The 22,258-nt window shown below is 47.9% G+C and overlaps 1 protein-coding gene across 3 annotated transcripts in view; it reads left to right on the forward strand.

The window, feature by feature from the left end:
• The window catches only part of INSC (INSC spindle orientation adaptor protein), a 155,422-nt gene that overhangs the window by 50,835 nt on the left and 82,329 nt on the right, over positions 1 to 22,258 (forward strand). For all 3 annotated transcript variants that reach the window (XM_083164669.1, XM_083164670.1, XM_083164668.1), the window contains exons 3-6: positions 2,064 to 2,409; positions 8,788 to 8,840; positions 13,285 to 13,408; positions 20,942 to 21,055. In XM_083164669.1, coding sequence (XP_083020795.1) covers positions 2,064 to 2,409; positions 8,788 to 8,840; positions 13,285 to 13,408; positions 20,942 to 21,055 — 637 coding nt within the window. The remainder of the gene's footprint in view (positions 1 to 2,063; positions 2,410 to 8,787; positions 8,841 to 13,284; positions 13,409 to 20,941; positions 21,056 to 22,258) is intronic.

Genomic DNA, 22,258 nt, shown 5'->3' on the forward strand with positions numbered 1-22,258 from the left:
GTCTCATATATCTTTATAGAGTATTCTATGATATTCATATATGAAAAGTGTGACCGGTACGAACAAGGGGCGAGTATAGCATGTACTGTATTCCCCTTGGGAGTCGCTCCTGCTCTCCCACCCCTGAAGTTGTGCACTTGCCCTTGTTCCTGTCGTTATGGTTAATTAACCTTTACAAATACATTCAATGGATTTAAGACTCCCCATTTGAGCTATTATAGGAGACTTTTAATTGTGTTATCACCGTTTCTGTAAAGGGCGAGCAATGTTTATGATTATAAATGCGCTTGGAGCCTCCGAGCCCGGAACGCTCTCCAGCACTTTTACTAAACGTCTGGTCTTTAAGGAAATCAATGTAAGGCTATCCCCCGGAGTGTAGGCCGCTCAGCAATATACAACATAATATACAGCTACTGCTGTATGTCAGCTCCCAGCGCCTTCTCCCTCATGACGTATATGTAATATTCCCTGTGCTGTGCAGCGCTGTGTGCTGAGCGATCCGTCGCTGTGTGCTGAGTGATCCGTCGCTGAGAACGCTCATCTCGCTACGTGTGTGGGCCCCTTACGGAACACTGCAGCCTCAAACGTATCAGCTAACATGATCGTTGGTACAGCGCGCTATTCCGATGGTCGCATCTTTGGGAAATCTCTGGTCCCACCGATTTCTAAGCATATTCACCGTTTCCCAGTGTTCTTCCTCGAGCAGACATTTTACTGGAACTATAAATCAGAAGTGAATCTGTGCGGGTTCTGCAGGTCATTAACTGCGCGGAGCTGCGTGTGACATTATTCATTGTTAAATCAATCACGTCTCCCTGCCAATAAGAGAATCCCAAGTCTTTTCAAAAGTGTTTATCAAGCAAGTTAAACTCTAAATCATTAGGTATCATTTGTGTAATTGGACTTGCGATATATTGATTCTATAACGGACGGTCGCTGAAACGGAAATTCAGGCTACAGAACTTTAGTTGGATTCCTATAGTACAAGAAGTATTTTATATACGTAATTAAAATAACGCTCATCAAACAGAAGTGTTTCCGATTTATGGGCTGATTCAGGCCTGGTCGCTACGCTGCGTACACTCGCAGCCTAGCGAACAGGTCAGCAAGCGGTTAGCGCATGTGCATATTCGCGCATGACATTGCCCAAACACCCCGCCATCAGACACTAGGCCGAACTGGGCCCCGAATGAATGAGACTGATTCGGCCCCTATGTCTTGTTACGGTATACGGTATACTCTCCCCCGTGATAGATTAAATAACATCAGTGTCATCTTCACAGTTCACGTTAAAGGATTGTTTACAGCACGACGCCCTCTGCAACCCCCCCCCCCCCCCCATGTCATTGCGTGTTGTTTACAGTTGATACCTGCGATTACATCCGGCTGGAAGCACAGCTTGTTTTTCTATCATGAGAGAACTCTGCAATTATCAGCAATGAATGAAATACAGTGATGGGCACTAAACTAAACGTAGACCGCAAGAGCGGGGTGGGGAGAGGGAGGAGGGGGGGATGAGCTCGCAGTAGTATCCTCCAATCAGATACTGCTCCATTTATTCCACCCAGTTCTAAAGGAGCAGAATTTTGAAAAGCCGCAAGCAAAAAATACACCGTTTTCCACCCATACATAGACCCAGGGCCGTAACTAGACTTTTTGGGGCCCCTCCCATCCACCCACCTCTTTTTTCCCACTAGGGACATAAGGGGCATTCCCTCATGGAGGAAAGGCTTTCTTTGCAGAGTCGGATATCTCATGAATAGAGTGTATGTCTGCAATACCACAAGCGATGCGTTCGAATCCCAGGTATTTCAGCATCTTGAAATGTAATAATGGACTATGTGACTTAATAGCTCTCAAGTTCATGTATAGGGATTGGCAAAGGAAGGGTTGGGGGAAGGAGACAGGGACAGGTAGGAGATGGTGGTCTTCAAAAAGAAGGGAAGCTACAAGTAAAGGTAATTTAAACAGATTATTAACATCTACATATCTCTCTAGGAATCTGATCCGGTGAGACCCTTTCAGTTATTACGTGTAACCTGTGAAACGCGTTTCTGTTGCAGCATGAACCTTATGCAGGTGGACTCTGTGCAACGGTGGATGGATGACCTCTTGTTGATGACCGAGTGTGAGTGTATGTGTATCCTGCAGTCCAAACCCATCAGTGTTGATGATGATTCGCAGTCGGATCTCATGCTCTGCTCCCAAGAAAGCCCCCACAACACTCTGGAAATGCTGCTACGCCGAGCGTGGATCATAAGCACTGAGCTCACCAAGATTGTCCAGAAGCTGGAGAAGAACAAGTGGAAACGAGTCCATGCTATGAGCATTAGAACAGATTGCCACGTGCGCTCCATGATCAAAGAGTACAACGCATTTAGCAGGATGTCCACGGATCAGATGCACCAGGTACGGGAGGCGTATTTACTCACACTCGTACACACTCCCATCTACCCTCCTCCCACCTGTACTACTCACACTGGCACACACTCCCATCTCCCCTACTCTCACCCATACTACTCCCACTGGTATACACTCACACCTCCCCTACTCCCACCTGTGCTACTCACACTGGTACACCCTCACACCTCCCCTACTCCCACCTGTGCTACTCATACTGGTATACACTCACACCTCCCCTACTCACACCTCCCCTACTCCCACCTGTGCTACTCATACTGGTACACCCTCACACCTCCCCTACTCCCACCTGTACTACTCACACTGGTACACCCTCACACCTCCCCTACTCCCACCTGTGCTACTCATACTGGTACACCCTCACACCTCTCCTACTCCCACCTGTACTACTCACACTGGTACACCCTCACACCTCCCCTACTCCCACCTGTACTACTCACACTGGTACACCCTCACACCTCCCCTACTCCCACCTGTGCTACTCATACTGGTACACCCTCACACCTCTCCTACTCCCACCTGTACTACTCACACTGGTACACCCTCACACCTCCCCTACTCCCACCTGTACTACTCATACTGGTACACCCTCACACCTCTCCTACTCCCACCTATACTACTCACACTGGTACACCCTCACACCTCCCCTACTCCCACCTGTACTACTCACACTGGTACACCCTCACACCTCCCCTACTCCCACCTGTACTACTCACACTGGTACACCCTCACACCTATACTACTCCCACCTGTACTACTCCCACTGGTACACCCTCACACCTCCCCTACTCCCACCTGTACTGCTCACACTGGTACACCCTCACACCTCCCCTACTCCCACCTGTACTACTCACACTGGTACACCCTCACACCTCCCCTACTCCCACCTGTACTACTCACACTGGTACACCCTCACACCTCCCCTACTCCCACCTGTACTACTCACACTGGTACACCCTCACACCTCTCCTACTCCCACCTGTACTACTCACACTGGTACACCCTCACACCTCCCCTACTCCCACCTGTACTACTCACACTGGTACACCCTCACACCTCCCCTACTCCCACCTGTACTACTCACACTGGTACACCCTCACACCTCCCCTACTCCCACCTGTACTACTCACACTGGTACACCCTCACACCTCCCCTACTCCCACCTGTACTACTCACACTGGTACACCCTCACACCTTCCCTACTCCCACCTGTACTACTCACACTGGTACACCCTCACACCTCCCCTACTCCCACCTGTACTACTCACACACCTCCCCTACTCCCACCTGTACTACTCACACTGGTACACCCTCACACCTCCCCTACTACCACCTGTACTACTCACACTGGTACACCCTCACACCTCCCCTACTCCTAACTGTACTACTCACACTGGTACACCCTCACACCGCCCCTACTCCCACCTGTACTACTCACACTGGTACACCCTCACACCTCCCCTACTCCCACCTGTACTACTCACACTGGTACACCCTCACACCTCCCCTACTCCTAACTGTACTACTCACACTGGTACACCCTCACACCGCCCCTACTCCCACCTGTAATACTCACACTGGTACACCCTCACACCTCCCCTACTCCTACCTGTACTACTCACACTGGTACACCCTCACACCTCCCCTACTCCCACCTGTACTACTCACACTGGTACACCCTCACACCTCCCCTACTCCCACCTGTACACCCTCACACTGGTACACTCTCACACCTCCCCTACTCCCACCTGTACTACTCACACTGGTACACCCTCACACCTCCCCTACTCCCACCTGTACACCCTCACACTGGTACACCCTCACACCTCCCCTACTCCCACCTGTACTACTCACACTGGTACACCCTCACACCTCCCCTACTCCTACCTGTACTACTCACACTGGTACACCCTCACACCTCCCCTACTCCCACCTGTACACCCTCACACTGGTACACTCTCACACCTCCCCTACTCCCACCTGTACTACTCACACTGGTACACCCTCACACCTCCCCTACTCCTACCTGTACTGCTCACACTTTTACACCCTCACACCTCCCCTACTCCCACCTGTACTGCTCACACTGGTACACCCTCACACCTCCCCTACTCCCACCTGTACTACTCACACTGGTACACCCTCACACCTCCCCTACTCCCACCTGTACTACTCACACTAGTACACCCTCACACCTCCCCTAATCCCACCTGTACTACTCAAACTAATACACCCTCACACCTCCCCTACTCCCACCTGTACTACTCACACTGGTACACCCTCACACCTCCCCTACTCCTACCTGTACTACTCACACTGGTACACCCTCACACCTCCCCTACTACCACCTGATTACTACTCACACTGGTACACCCTCACACCTCCCCTACTCCTACCTGTACTACTCACACTGGTACACCCTCACACCGCCCCTACTCCCACCTGTACTACTCACACTGGTACACCCTCACCTGTACTACTCACACTGGTACACCCTCACACTTCCCCTACTCCCACCTGTACTACTCACACTGGTACACCCTCACACCTCCCCTACTCCTAACTGTACTACTCACACTGGTACACCCTCACACCGCCCCTACTCCCACCTGTACTACTCACACTGGTACACCCTCACACCTCCCCTACTCCCACCTGTACTACTCACACTGGTACACCCTCATACCTCCCCTACTCCCACCTGTACTACTCACACTGGTACACCCTCACACCTCCCCTACTCCCACCTGTACTACTCACACTGGTACACCCTCACACCTCCCCTACTACCACCTGTACTACTCACACTGGTACACCCTCACACCTCCCCTACTCCTACCTGTACTACTCACACTGGTACACCCTCACACCGCCCCTACTCCCACCTGTACTACTCACACTGGTACACCCTCACACCTCCCCTACTCCCACCTGTACTACTCACGCTGGTACACCCTCACACCTCCCCTACTCCTACCTGTACTGCTCACGCTGGTACACCCTCACACCTCCCCTACTCCCACCTGTACTACTCACGCTGGTACACCCTCACACCTCCCCTACTCCCACCTGTACTACTCACACTGGTACACCCTCACACCTCCCCTACTCCCACCTGTACACCCTCACACTGGTACACCCTCACACCTCCCCTACTCCCACCTGTACTACTCACAATGGTACACCCTCACACCTCCCCTACTCCCACCTGTACACCCTCACACTGGTACACTCTCACACCTCCCCTACTCCCACCTGTACTACTCACACTGGTACACCCTCACACCTCCCCTACTCCTACCTGTACTGCTCACACTTTTACACCCTCACACCTCCCCTACTCCCACCTGTACTACTCACACTGGTACACCCTCACACCTCCCCTACTCCCACCTGTACTACTCACACTGGTACACCCTCACACCTCCCCTAATCCCACCTGTACTACTCAAACTAATACACCCTCACACCTCCCCTACTCCCACCTGTACTACTCACACTGGTACACCCTCACACCTCCCCTACTCCTACCTGTACTACTCACACTGGTACACCCTCACACCTCCCCTACTACCACCTGTACTACTCACACTGGTACACCCTCACACCTCCCCTACTCCTACCTGTACTACTCACACTGGTACACCCTCACACCGCCCCTACTCCCACCTGTACTACTCACACTGGTACACCCTCACCTGTACTACTCACACTGGTACACCCTCACACTTCCCCTACTCCCACCTGTACTACTCACACTGGTACACCCTCACACCGCCCCTACTCCCACCTGTACTACTCACACTGGTACACCCTCACACCTCCCCTACTCCCACCTGTACTACTCACACTGGTACACCCTCACACCTCCCCTACTCCTACCTGTACTACTCACACTGGTACACCCTCACACCTCCCCTACTCCCACCTGTACTACTCACACTGGTACACCCTCACACCTCCCCTACTCCTAACTATACTACTCACACTGGTACACCCTCACATCTCCCCTACTCCCACCTGTGCTACTCACACTGGTACACCCTCACACCTCCCCTACTCCCACCTGTGCTACTCACACTGGTACACCCTCACACCTCTCCTACTCCCACCTGTACTACTCACACTGGTACACCCTCACACCTCCCCTACTCCCACCTGTACTTCTCACACTGGTACACCCTCACACCTCCCCTACTCCTAACTGTACTACTCACACTGGTACACCCTCACACCTCCCCTACTCCCACCTGTACTACTCACACTGGTACACCCTCACACCTCCCCTACTCCCACCTGTACTACTCACACTGGTACACCCTCACACCTCCCCTACTCCCACCTGTACTACTCACACTGGTACACCCTCACACCTCCCCTACTCCTACTGGTACACCCTCACACCTCCCCTACTACCACCTGTACTGCTCACACTGGTACACCCTCACACCTCCTAGCTACTATTTCCCCCTTTCTGTCACACATCTCCAACATAGATCTTTCTGTGACCGTCAGATCTTATGGGTCTTATCGGGAGTTATGTTGTGTACACACCGTTCGATTTGGTCTCTTTTTCTATTCAATTTTGCTTACTTCGACATTGAATGGTTTTGGGCCGCACTCTGCCGATTCGATTCCGGTACACGACCTCGCGAATTTGACATCGAATTGAAAAATTGACTGAGCAGGAAATGGTACAGATCTGTCTAAATAGAATGTGTATACGGCGCTGTGCGATTCGCACGAACCAGTAGTGTACACCGTGTGTACACTACTTTAGACAGAGTTGGTAGAACATTTTCCAGCACAGATTTTCGCATTTTATATACAGAACAATACAGATTTGACCATTCAATTTTATCTGAAGTTATAGTTAATTCTTGTTCCCATCTAGTTTGAGGTTTGATTTTAGGATGTCATTGCTGTATACTTTTGTTTTCATGTATATGGGCGGCATTCAATGCCACCGGTGACGGGGTTTGTGCCGCGAGGGTGGCATGTTTTTGGCGATGATATTTTCAGCATTGCTCACCGTCAGACCATCAAATACTCCCCATTATGTCTGCCTTGTATGACACTGTTTCCACACCATATTGCAGAGAACTGTTGTGCAAATGACAACAATAATAAGATGAATAATAATATATTGGGGGCACTCTCCTAATGTTACAGTACCTCTGCTGGCCTTTTGCTCAGGTCATGCACCCTGAAGAGACTAGGATTCAGCAAGTGTGTGGCAGTCCCAGAGTTGCAGTTATCTTATTCATATACACCAGGCATGTCCAAACTGTGGCCCACCAGCTGTTGTCCAACCACACATCCCAGCATGCCTTGCAATAGTTTTAGCATTCCCTACTAGCAAAACTGTGGCAAGGCATGATGGGACTTGTAGTTTCCCAACAGCTGGAGGGCCATAGTTTGGACACGCCTGATATAGAAGGAACTTTCTAAAAGAGACAGGTTAGAAGTTTTACCTAAAGCATCGAGTGTACTCTTATTCAGCAAACTGTATTACCAGATGTATTAATGACCATCGGTATATTTCTGTGCACCAGTCTTGAAACTTTTAAGTTTACTTTTACACTTGTGTATAAATATGTGTGTGTGTGTGTGTGTGTGTGTGTGTGTGTGTGTGTGTGAGGGTTACAAATTGTCTTTGATAATCCCACGATTTACGTCTTAACTTAATGGCTGTTTAGAAAAAAGTCACGCTAAAAAAGAAAATTGCTAACATTATCCTGTCTAACCTATGCCGGATTCAAATTGCATTCACGGTTTAAGACATACGGGTGTTCGTTAATAATCAGGACCTGGTTAATAATATCAATACGGTGGCCAATGGCAGTTTATTGCAATAATTGAATTGCTTCAGATAATGCCGCTCTCTCCCCTGCCCAACGCACAACAGAAGCTGAATTATGTGCCAGTAATTTCCGAGGTCAGATCCATCACATTCAGACGCGTAACGCCACCACCTCGGTCTCTGCACTCACACACACTTATCCCAGTAATGGTTGTTTGGGATAGACGTAAATTATGGGAAAAAATAATGTGTTATCAGGTTTCAAAACAGCATAATAACTTTTAATGAAGTCGATTTAGAGAAAAGTGAAAGCAATCGCATCGCAGCAGATGAGGGAGATGTTTTCCGGACGTGCGAGATTGGCTTCTTGGGGGTCTAATGTGGCTGTTTTGTTGTTCGTTCTGCTGAGACTGTAGATTAGTCTATTTATAGGCCTTTCGCCAGAAATATAATATTTATAGGCTTAGATGGACAAGACTAATGGTTCTTCGTTTCCAAAACATTATTATTCACACCGTCTTTTTAATTAACATTGATAAAAAAATTGTTGTATTTATCCGCAGAATGAAACCTTATTAATGGAGAAATGTTCACAACTTTCAGAAATCACTGAAAGGTAGGTTGGATTCATTTAACATCTACATAGATGGCGTGCAATGAATTAATGTGTGCTAAAAGGATCATTTACATAGTGACTCTGTTTGTTTTTGGGTTTTACCTTTTTGTCTAACGCATACTTGCCTACTTTTGAAAACTAGTTTCAGGGAGATTATAGTTGGTAATAGAATTTGGCAAAGCACCCCATTAAGGGGGTATGCCATGCTCCTCCCAAAGAGGCGTGTCTAGTTCCATATATGGAGAGACTGTGAACATGGCAGCTAGAAGTGTGGGTATGTACTGCTACATCTGAGAGGAATTTTTTTAAATGACTTCTATCCAAATGTAGATGAGCCCCAAAGCAGTTAGTAAGAGATACTATTTATAATGAGGAAGAGAGGGAGATTGCTAGACTAATGAGGGAGAGAGGGAGATTGCTGTTATTTCAGGGAGTCTCCTGCAGAATGCAGGAGAGGAGGTAACTATGATGTAACAGTGTAATGTGGGCTAGGTGACATGAGGGAGATTGCTAGACTAATGAGGGAGAGAGGGAGATTGCTGTTATTTCAGGGAGTCTCCTGCAGAATGCAGAAGGGTAGGCAGCTATGGTCTAACTACAGTATTTCCCCTCTTGTTGGTACAAAGGGCCTGATAGCAAGGCTGCAATGTTTGCAGATGGACAAAACCATGCTGCACTGCAGGTGGGGCAGATGTAACATGTGCAGAGAGAGAGAGAGAGAGTTACATTTGGGCTATTTTGTTATTGTGCAGGGTAAATGCTGACTGCTTTATTCTTACGCTGCACTTTAGATTTCAGTTTGAACACACCCCACCCAAATCTATCTCTCTCTGCACATGTTACATCTGCCCCACCTGCAGTGCAGCATGGTTTTGTCCATCTGCAAAAAATACAGCCTTGCTAACAGGATCTGAATCAGGACAAAGTTAGAAAAACTGGTAAATCAATACTGGGAACATGTAATGGTCTGTTTTTAAAATTTGTTATACCCCTTTTCCACTTACTGGAAAATCCTGTGTTTTTTAACATGAATGTGCACCTACCCGGGATTTTTGGCAGTGCAAACAAGCAAAAAATCAAGTGATTCAGTATTTTTACCCTTGTTACAAGCAAGGTTTTTAGGGGGTGTTTCCTGGGTGAGCCACAGTGGAAACCACTATCACCCGGGATTTTCGACCTGGGAATTTCTAAACAAAAAAAAACCCAGCTGATTGGTCCCTCCTGGGCTCTGGCAGATGTCACCAGATGAGATGCTGGGAAACCCATTGATACCCAAATTAGGGGAACATTTCAGCCGGAAAGCTATGTACAATTGCTGGGGTAAGGATGAGCAGAGAGGAAAGAAGAACAGAAACAAACCTAGGGAGGGGAAGAGAAGAGCGGTGCAGCACGGACGGTGTAATGGTTAGCTTTACTTACTCACAGCACTGAGGTCATGGGATTGATTCCCACCATGGCCCTAACTGCGTGGAGTTTGTATATTCTCCCCGTGCTTGCATGGGTTTCTTCCGGGTACTCCCACAATCCAAAAATACACCGGTAGGTTAATTGGCTCCCAACAAAATTAACCCTAGAATGTCTGTGTGTGCGTGTACATGAGGTAGGGAATGATGTGAATGTTCAACTATTCTCTGTACAGCGCTGCGGAATATGTGTGCGCTATAGAAATAACTGGTAATAAATAAATAAGAGAGGGCAGGGAGTGAGCACAAATGGCCTCGCTAACTAACCGGTGGCTCTTCAACTGTTGCGATACTTCACATCCCATCATCCCCTGCTACATTCCATGGCAGGGCATGCTGGGACATGTAGTTTCACAACATCTGCAGAGCGACCAGTCCTGCCTTATACAGGGGCCTTACACTGCAGAGAGTGGTTCTCCCTATGGGTAATCCCTGTTCTGCTGCAGCTTACCCCGGCATATAATTAGCTTGGTATACGGTCGAATTATCGACCACACTTAGGTTGACAGTCATTAGGTCGACACCGTTGGGTCGACAGGGGGCAAGGTCGACAGGTGTCTGGGTCAACATAGGTCAAGGTCGACAGGTGTCTAGGTCACCTGGTCACCACGAGCCGTGCGGTCGCTCCCTTAGCTTTATTATTTTCTTGCCTGACTGTTATATTTCTAGTCCTTTTAAGGACTCTAATGCTTATTTAAAAATTGTCATTGTTGTTGCACATCGCTCCTTACAGCAGCACTGGGCGTACGGGAGCAAGCTGTTGGCTATTTCCGCCTGCCAGTCCTGGGTGATACTTACCGGTGACCCCACGACTCTGACAGGAACGGGACGCAGCTGCCTGACCCTAAAGTGATACTGCCCACAATATTACCAACACCTGCTGTACGCTGGAGACTCTGTCCTAGCATTGCCTGACAGATAGACACTGGTCATTCTTATGCGCTCATATGAGAAGTGAATATAGGTTTAAGAGAGCAGTACATCCTAGGCAATCGTGCCAGCTGCCTCTAACCTTTACCTCGCCACTGTGTGGATCCAATTACAGGATCCATACGCTACACAGTGTTCTTACATAGAGGCAATCACTAAAACATAATAATACAGTGGTGCATTCCAGTTAAATCTAACAACTGTCCAGCGATCAGCACTTCAGTACACATGAAATAGAAATTTTCTTCTATATGTATATAACGGTGGTGTGCATATAAACATGACACAGTCAGTCCATTAATTGTTTACAACATTATATTACGTCCCCCTGGGTGCATCATAGGCAATATAGCCAGCACCAAGGGTGAGACGTACTAAATATAAGTTACACTTATTTATCCTCATAATGCTAAAGGGACGCCGCATGAGCCCAAGCTTTTAAATCACATCAGCACTGTCCATGTTACATGTTATATGTTGTCTGTCATATTTCGCAGCCTAATTCTTTTTTTAAAATGACCCTAATAAAAATTATGTTTTAAGTCCTACGACGCATCTGAGGTGCACCACTATTGTGACAAACCTTTTTCTCCTTGTTGCTTGCATCCATACATATTGTCCTGTGGTAGCACACCCCCGGGTAGTGTATTAAGAATATTAACGACATACCCAGACGGGGGGCCGTTTGTTCATAATATAGCACCAACCTATGTCCTGTGCGTTTGACCGCCCCAAACCACATCCTCTGGCAGATGTCACCAGATGAGATGCTGGGAAACCCATTGATACCCAAATTAGGGGAACATTTCAGCCGGAAAGCTATGTACAATTGCTGGGGTAAGGATGAGCAGAGAGGAAAGAAGAACAGAAACAAACCTGGGGAGGGGAAGAGAAGAGCGGTGCAGCACGGACGGTGTAATGGTTAGCTTTACTTACTCACAGCACTGAGGTCATGGGATTGATTCCCACCATGGCCCTAACTGCGTGGAGTTTGTATATTCTCCCCGTGCTTGCATGGATTTCTTCCGGGTACTCCCACAATCCAAAAATACACCGGTAGGTTAATTGGCTCCCAACAAAATTAACCCTAGAATGTCTGTGTGTGCGTGTACATGAGGTAGGGAATGATGTGAATGTTCAACTATTCTCTGTACAGCGCTGCGGAATATGTGTGCGCTATAGAAATAACTGGTAATAAATAAATAAGAGAGGGCAGGGAGTGAGCACAAATGGCCTCGCTAACTAACCGGTGGCTCTTCAACATCCCATCATCCCCTGCTACATTCCATGGCAGGGCATGCTGGGACATGTAGTTTCACAACATCTGCAGAGCGACCAGTCCTGCCTTATACAGGGGCCTTACACTGCAGAGAGTGGTTCTCCCTATGGGTAATCCCTGTTCTGCTGCAGCTTACCCCGGCATATAATTAGCTTGGTATACGGTCGAATTATCGACCACACTTAGGTTGACAGTCATTAGGTCGACACCGTTGGGTCGACAGGGGGCAAGGTCGACAGGTGTCTGGGTCAACATAGATCAAGGTCGACAGGTGTCTAGGTCGACATAGGACAAGGTTGACATGGGTTGTGTCGACGGGTCGGAAGGTCGACATGGTTTTTTTACTGTTTTTTTCATGTGCCGACAGGCGGTATTTCATGCCCTACCATCCACTAGGGCGTGGTGGGAGAATAAAATAGCCGAGCGTAGCCGATTGTGTCGACATTCGGGTAAAAAAAACAGTAAAAAAAACACGTCGACCTTCCGACCCAGTGACACAACCCATGTCGACCTAACGCTATGTCGACCTAAACCCATGTCAACCTTGTCCTATGTCGACCTAGACACCTGACGACATTGACCTATGTCGACACAGACACCTGTCGACCTTGCCCCATGTCGACCCAACGGTGTTGACCTAATGACTGCCGACCTAAGTGTGGTCGATAAAACGATCCACACCCCTTAGTTTATGCAAGCCCTGTAATACTATCCATGTCGCCTCTCCTGTGTTGTTTGTTCAGTGCCTAATTGTATCCCGATTTCCTATTAGGTGCACCCAGACGGACGATGAGGACACCCTGTCATCAATGAAATTCTGCATTAATGAGACCCTGACATCAGTCGGACAGTATTTCAGTCAGCTGATCAATCTCGCGTTAATTCAGGAAGTCCGGGTAAATTAACCATGTGATTCCGGCATTGCGGCCATCAGCATGTGTCGTGTACACTGCCGCATGTCTTGGCTTTCATATAATCCTATTTTACATTGCTTCAGAAACTGCTTCATAGGGTACACAGGGGACACCGCGGATAACATCCTGTAGGTGTAGACAAAGCTATATATACACAATCACATGCTTACTGTACATACACATGTAGTTGTTACATACTTACATACACATGTAGTTGTTACATGCTTACATACACATGTAGTTGTTACATACTTACATACGGGGAGGGGGGTGGGGGTTGGGAGTCGCGCCCCCCCCCCCCCTGCCGCGGGACACTGCCAGTCGCAGGAGGGATGCGGGATTGCCCCAATAAAACGGGACATTCCCCTTCTTGGCAGGCCAAGTCTTCCTTCAAATGTTGGGCGGTATGTTACATATTCAGATGCATATATTCTACAAATGGTAAAAATTCAAGAAACAAAAAAAAATCCCTCAAAACTGGTTGACCTTTTCTTTGACAATAGCTATGCCGACCTATTGCTTGTGTCCACCTTTTGACCATGTCGATCATATGTTTTTTGACCTATTGACTGTTGAGCTAGACCCCCGGTTGACCCTGTTGACCACACTGCCCCACAGGCAGCGCAGACTGTAGCCCATAGGCTACAACGGGCTAGCGCCATCTCAGAATGACCCACTGCGATGCTGCTTGATGTTGATACATTGAGCAGCGAGCGGGCCAGGAGGTATCCCTGCAGGGATCAGAGATTCCTCCTGCAGTCCCTCCTACATACATTCAGGTGATACTTAATATTTCAGGTGTTTTCGGGGAATTAGCCCAAATATTATATGATATATGGGCCCCATAGTATGGGAAGCCAAAGTGAGAAGATCCATTTGCATGCAGCAGATGCGTGTAGTGAGAGCTGACTGCGAGTGGCATTATAGCTGCAGGTGCATGCAGCAGATGCGTGTAGTGAGAGCTGACTGCGAGTGGCATTATAGCTGCAGGTGCATGCAGCAGATGCGTGTAGTGAGAGCTGACTGCGAGTGGCATTATAGCTGCAGGTGCATGCAGCAGATGCGTGTAGTGAGAGCTGACTGTGAGTGGCATTATAGCTGCAGGTGCATGCAGCAGATGCGTGTAGTGAGAGCTGACTGCATGTGGTGTTATAGCTGCAGGTGCATGCAGCAGACGCGTGCAGTGAGAGCTGACTGCATGTGGCGTTATAGCTGCAGGTGCATGCAGCAGATGCATGTAGTGAGAGCTGACTGCATGTGGCGTTATAACTGTAGGTGCATGCAACAGATGCGTGTAGTGAGAGCTGACTGCGAGTGGCGTTATAGCTGCAGGTGCATGCAACATATGCGTGTAGTGAGAGCTGACTGCATGTGGCGTTATAGCTGCAGGTACAGTACATGCAACAGATGTGTGTAGTGAGAGCTGATTGCGACTGGCGTTATAGCTGCAGGTGCATGCATCATATGCGTGTAGTGAGAGCTGACTGCATGTGGCATTATAGCTGCAGGTACAGTACATGCAACAGATGCGTGTAGTGAGAGCTGACTGCGAGTGTCGTTATAGCTGCATGCAACAGATGCGTGTAGTGAGAGCTGACTGCATGTGGCGTTATAGCTGCAGGTACAGTACATGCATGTGTGTAGTGAGAGCTGACTGCGACTGGCGTTATAGCTGCAGGTGCATGCAACATATGCGTGTAGTGAGAGCTGAATGCATGTGGCGTTATAGCTGCAGGTGCATGCAGCAGGTGCGTGTAGTGAGAGCTGACTGCATGTGGCTTTATAGCTGCAGGTGCATGCAGCAAATGCTTGTAGTGAGAGCTGACTGCGAGTGGTGTTATAGCTGCAGGTGCATGCAGCAAATGCGTGTACTGAGCGCTGACTGCGAGTGTCGTTATAGCTGCAGGTGCATGCAGCAGATGCGTGTAGTGAGAGCTGACCATGTGGTGTTATAGCTGCAGGTGCATGCAGCAGATGCGTGTAGTGAGAGCTGACTGCGAGTGGTGTTATAGCTGCAGGTGCATGCAGCAGATGCATGTCATGAGAGCTGACTGCGAGTGGCGTTATAGCTGCAGGTGCATGCAGCAGACGCGTGTAGTGAGAGCTGATTGCGAGTGTCGTTATAGCTGCAGGTGCATGCAGCAGATGCGTGTAGTGACAGCTGACTGCGAGTGGCATTAAAGCTGCAGGTGCATGCAGCAGATGCATGTCGTGAGAGCTGACTGCGAGTGGCATTAAAGCTGCAGATGCATGCAGCAGATGCGTGTAGTGAGAGCTGACTGCGAGTGGTGTTATAGCTGCAGGTGCATGCAGCAGATGCGTGTAGTGAGAGCTGACTGTGAGGGTGTTATAGCTGCAGGTGCATGCAGCAGATGCGTGTAGTGAGAGCTGACTGCGAGTGGCATTATAGCGGCAGGTGCATGCAGCAGATGCATGTCGTGAGAGCTGACTGCGAGTGGCATTAAAGCTGCAGGTGCATGCAGCAGATGCGTGTAGTGAGAGCTGACAGCGAGTGGTGTTATAGCTGCAGGTGCATGCAGCAGATGCGTGTAGTGACAGCTGACTGCGAGTGGCATTAAAGCTGCAGGTGCATGCAGCAGATGCATGTCGTGAGAGCTGACTGCGAGTGGCATTAAAGCTGCAGATGCATGCAGCAGATGCGTGTAGTGAGAGCTGACTGCGAGTGGTGTTATAGCTGCAGGTGCATGCAGCAGATGCGTGTAGTGACAGCTGACTGCGAGTGGCATTAAAGCTGCAGGTGCATGCAGCAGATGCATGTTGTGAGAGCTGACTGCATGTGTGTATATAGAGCGTCAGATGAATTCAGTACAGAGGTGTCTGGTTGACACACAAAGCTGCCCACCACCAGCATGAAGGTCCCCCCTGCACCCCGAATATCCCTGCACGCATGAGAATAGATGTTCAGCCTTGTGTGCGGGGACAAAATCAATTTGCCTTATATGGGAATAGCCTCCAAATAGTCAGTGATTCTATGTGATCCCCCCCCCCCCTTGTGTTCCTCATTTGCAGACACAATTCTCCTCCATAGCGTTCTTGGTTCCTTTTATCTGGATTTTTTTTTTTGCCGATATTTTCCTAATTGTATCAAATTCGACACCAATGCATTTAATAAAATGAAATTGTGATCAGAGAATTGAGAATGAGCGGTGATGGGCAGCGCCGCGTGTACATTGTGATCTAGTCGCTGCCAGCGCCTCTCCTGCAACCAGCGTCTGGCGTGCTGCTCAGTAATTCATAGGGAATGATGTCATAGGATGATGTAATGCTTTGCTGTGGTGCCACGCGTCTGGCTAAGGTTATGCTGCTGCAGGGAAAGGCCACCTCTTATTGTCATTATCCCCCTCCATTATTTCTCTCCTACTCCGCAGCTATGCGCTGCCCTAAAATCTTACAAAAAGCTTTAATACATTATTTACCAGAGTGACAAGTCCTAAATAAATAAACACTGACATGTCACCCGGATTACGGGAAAACCTGGGGAATTTCATTTGAGCCTTGTGCCGGGTCCAGCTTCATCATTGTGTTACCTTGCATTGTTCTCTGAGGGATGCAAGGCATGGTCTGTGTGTATATTCTAGTCTCAGTAGCCACGTTACCATCTATATGTTATTATAGCTGAAGGGGGACTTTGTCTGAGCAGGGCACATCATATGCTAAAAGGACTTTAAGCTATTTACAATGCATCACCATTGTGCTCTGTAAAAATGTGGCAGTTGGTGAACTTTCCCTGTGCACCAGTCAGGTGACCTGGAACATGTGACCTGTTGGGTGGTTTGGAAACTGTGACTGTTATTTGCAGCTACTCAATGATCTAGGAGTTTTCAAAATTCAAATGCTAACAGGGTGAAAAGTGGTACAATGTTCCACATCCGCTTGCTAAAATTGGGCCTGATTTAGCACTCCTAGGAAAAGTGGTAAATTGCTATTCGCCAATTTAACACTTGTGCGCATTGCGAAAACTGCGACTGCAGTCGGCAGGGGATGGCGATGGGGTTCTGACAGTGTTGCGGGGTGTCGATTTTGGTATAGCAGGGCGTGGAAGGACGATGCAGATGTGTCCGGACCAGTTGGATGAGGTGCACGGTGGCTCAGTGCGCAGCAAAGTGCGTGCAAAGTAGGACTCGGGATGTGGGGCAGCCTTGCCCTGTGACTATATAATGGATAGAGTAGTACAAAGATGATATTATAAGTTATAAACATCTTTTTGTATTATATTAATCACCCCCCCCCCCCCCCATGACCGTTCATCACTGTAAGAAACACAAATAAGCAAGAAAATAAAACCATAATAATAATAATGGGAATTAAAGCTTCGTGTCTCCTCTTAGCTAAATATACTAGTTAGCAAATGCTTCGAAAGCTAGTCTGCTACCTTGTGATTGCCTGTGTTTGTACATTTGTAGAGATGTAGTTTCACTCGCTGCCAACAGGTGGCAGTGTTTTGGAGACACACAATCAGACACTAGACATATATATAGATGATAAGGTAATCTCAGGGCCACAGGTGCCAATATAATACCCTGTCTGTACAGTAGTTCAATTTGGGGCAAAATCTACTCTTTTGTCACAGAGAAAACCCTTTGGGGTAAATGTAATGAGATGGGGGTTCTATTGAAGATGGCATGTTGTGTTGCTATGGGCAACCAATCAAATTCTACTTCTTCTTTATTCCGCACCTTCCGCCAGGTGAGGGAACAATCAGCCCCTGAGTGTCCTCCATAAATATTTTCTGGGATCTGAAGGACAGTGCTGGGACATCCTTGTAGGGGACATTCCTTACAGAGATTTGTGCAGTGTCTGGTCATGTACATATGGGCCAATATACACAGGGAATGATTTAGCTTTGTTAGCAAAGCAAAAATGCACACAAATGATGTAACACGTGCAGGGAGAGGTAGATTTGGGGGAGTTCTATATTTTTTCTGTGCAGGGTAAATTCAGACTGCTTTATTATTTTTACAATGCAATTTATTTATATTTCAGTTTGAACACACCCCACCCAAATCTGACTCCCGTTACATCTGTCAGCCTGCAGTGCAGCATGATTTTACCCATTTGGTGCTTTTTTTGCTTTGCTAACAAAGCAGAATCCGGCCCATAGTACAGTATTTATATTGGTGAGGAAGTAGGAGATAAAAGGTCCTTATCTGACTTCATATTCCAGAAAAGATATCTATATATTTGGAGGTAAATGGTACTATGTTGTGGGCTATGGTGTTCGTTTGCCTCTATTTGAGTGACAGCTACTGAAGCCACCACTTTGTGTAAGATTGTGGTGAATATATTGTGGTGAATATATTGCTGCCCATACACTAGGGCGATATTGCATACAATCCTTCGATTTCGACCACATCTGTGCGATAAATCAAAGGATTATATGCACGTCCTATGGGCTGGAGAGCAGCGATGTGCAGGAGGGCTGGCGGTGGTAAAGCGCAGTGCTGTGAAGGAGCGCTGGTGGTGGCGGGGCTCAGTGACGTCAGAATTTGAAAAAACTATTTAAAACACTGGGCATCCCTCTGAGAGCTCTCTCTCAGCCAATGAGCGGCCGCCTGTCTCAGCCAATCAGAGTGCCGCCCAGTGTTTTTTTTTTTTTTTCAAATTCTTCCACCAGCGCTGAGTGCCAGCGCTCCTTCACAGCGCTGTACTCCACTGCTGCCAGCCCTCCTGCACAGCACTGCGCTCCACCTCCGCCAGTCCTCATCCACCACACAATGTGGCATCACAGATGACATGGGACATCGGGAGCTGGGAAAAAAACCACCAGGATGCAATCGATATGATTGGACATCGCAATGCGATGTCACATCGCATTCGATCGCATGTGTGTATGGCCACCATATAAATCATCCAATGATGTCAAGTCACCTCTGAAATATAAACTTCTGGTCCCAACACCATTGCAATACCTGACATTACACGCTTCCATTAACTGATGCTGATTGCTAAATCATTTTTACTTGTACTCTTCTTACTGTTGTTTTACATATAATTGTATAAAAATGTCTCATTATGCGATAACTCAAACTTACATTTATGTCTTATTAATTGGGGGCACAGAAGGACAGATCTGTATTATATTATTGAGAGATTTAAACGTATGGTTCACACTCCAGAGACAAAGCGATGTCGTTTTTCATTTACATTTATAATAACGATGTCTAATGTTTACAGCAACAATAAATGCCACAAACCCGCAGCAATGAGATATAAAACAACAAATATTGCTTACAATAGAGTATGACATCAAATAAATGCAATTACGGCCCTCGTCACAAAGGCTTACAATCAAATAGAACCTGTCTAACCACATTGGAATTGCTTAAATAGGCAGCGATTGAGTTGTTCACCACTTTATTACTTTCTTTGGACTTTTCAATAGTTTTCAATCCATGTGAATGACAATTGGGAACATTAAAGTTTGCTGGGCGCACCGGGCCTGGAGCGTGACGAACGAAGCGAGCCCTGCGAGGATACGTGCTACAATAATTGGGGACCAGTGTTGACAGATGTCGACATTGACACCTAAAACTAATGACACTGCACCCTTTTCATGTGTCAACATTTTCCTTCTTGATCTATTGCTTGTGGCAGCCTTTTGTCTATTTCGACCTATTACACTGTTGACCTTTTCCCATGCCAACATTGTGAATGTCGATTATTCATGGTTGATATTATGCTACACCCCTACTTATTAGTAAGCCTCTAGGGATATGCAGGGGAAGATTGGGATGGAAAACCAGCCCTGGAAGCAGGCGTCATGGAGGCGCGGTCTGTTGAGGGGGTGGGGCCTGTTGAAAGGGCGGGATCCCTCCTCAGAGAGCCTGAATCTGCAGTTGCAGCAGTCCTTGTGTCTTTTATGCAGTAGTGTCTGTGACTTTATACTGACTCCAATACAATGCCTTCACTGGTGTCATGGGTGGATTGGGAATTTAGTGTGGCCCTGGAAACATTTCCCACATCGCCACCCTCTATCCCCAACACCCCCCCACCACCAGTCTGTCATCCTCTTCCCATGGGGGCCCCACAGGTGCACCAGCCCTCCTATATCTCCTATAGCCAATCCGCCCCTAGTGAAATGTGACAGGCCAAAGTGAATATGAAAGAATATTATTTATCGGTTACAGCCCAATCTGCTCATTTTAATCTGAAATGTTTTTACATAAAATGATCCAGATTTGCACATTGCGCCATTTTCATGTGACACGCCTGTAATAAACGTACGTCTTTCCGTAATAACGTTGACTTGTGCATGATCTTGCTGCTGATACAGGGTACAGCGCACTGAGACGGAGATACAGCTATTGTACGGAGATGAGAGGAAGCCTGATTGTCTGTGAAACTCCATTGAGATTGATATGACTGCGGCTTATTAATTACACTGATTGGACTGTCTGCCTCAGTGACAGAAGACAGCATTATCCCATTGTGACAGATCTGTATAACTCTGCAGCCTGGCATTGTGTACAAATCGCTGTGTTCTTCCCCCCGCAGGGCCTGATGGAAGAGTTGGACACTTGTGATAATATATACAGAATGGAGACGGCAATCCATAGCCTGTACAGCCTCACCCAAGAGGGGACCCGACTCTGCAATCTGGTGGCTCAGGTGAGATGATCACTGGTCACATTTACTGTATCAAGTCAGTCGGTCAATCAATCGATCGATCGGTTTTCCCAAATGATGCAATAGCCCATCCGCGATGCTGTGTGTTCTCTGATTGGATGATGTGGCATGCGGTGCCTTCGTAATAGAGCTGTCGGAAGATCCTTCTGGAATCTGGGGAGGGATGGAAAGCAGTAAAGTGAAGGCCTGATTCAGAGGTGCAGGCAGTTGCATGCGTAGCTGTGATTTTGTGTGCGGCGGACTTACATGAATATGCTAATGACTCCGGTGCCACCGATTGCGTAGAAACTGGAGCATCATGTGTATGTGGGCCGAACGGTTCTTTTATACACTATGGCCTCACTAGCTGCGCGCGTATTCACAGTGGCCGACCGGGACATGCCCAATAAACCGGTCCGAACGCGCCTGCATTGTCCTAGCCACTCCCTATTACCTCCCTCAAACCTGTCACTCACTCTCTGAGTAAATCCTCTGTGTGTGCGCTAATCCATTGCCGGGATTTTGGCATTGGTGCGTACACCGTAGCAAAACATTGCTGCACTGCACCCGCTGCTGACATTGGGGTAGATGTATTAAGCCTTAACAAGAGATAAATGCAAGGGTGATAAAGAGAGATAAACATCCAGCCAATCAGCTGCTAACTGCCATGTTACAGGCTGTGTTTGAAAAAAATCAGTAAGGAGCTGATTGGCTGCACGTTTATCTCTCTTTATCACCCTGGCATTTATCTCTTGTTAAGGCTTAATACATCTGCCCCATTGTGCGCCCCTCTGAGGGCGGAATGCATCATCATTGCGACATACATCCTGCCCAGCATCGCAGTGAAAGTGATCGCATATATGTTATCATATGCGATGAGTATGGCAAAGGACAGCTCTTGCGGGAAGACCTGCCCATTGCGAAGCCACCAGCATCGGGTGAGAGGGTGCCCGCGTGTCTCACTCCCCTCCTACGCCCGGGGGTCCTCCTCCTCTCTGCACCCAGAAGAAGTCTCTGTTGCTAGAGAGGGGAAATCCCACCAGCAGGCTGCCCGTACAGGAGGTGAAGGGGACCAGTGCGGGGCGGCGGAATGCGTTGGGTACAGAAAGAATCTGGTGTCAAAACAGACTTTTCGGCTTGTATAAAATGGCAAAAACTCTTCTTCCAGTTCGATTCATTGTGTAAATATATAAACCCATAAATTCC

The sequence above is a fragment of the Crinia signifera genome, chromosome 11, assembly GCF_055691185.1.
Source record: "Crinia signifera chromosome 11, ASM5569118v1, whole genome shotgun sequence".
NCBI classification, from domain to species: Eukaryota; Metazoa; Chordata; class Amphibia; order Anura; family Myobatrachidae; genus Crinia; species Crinia signifera.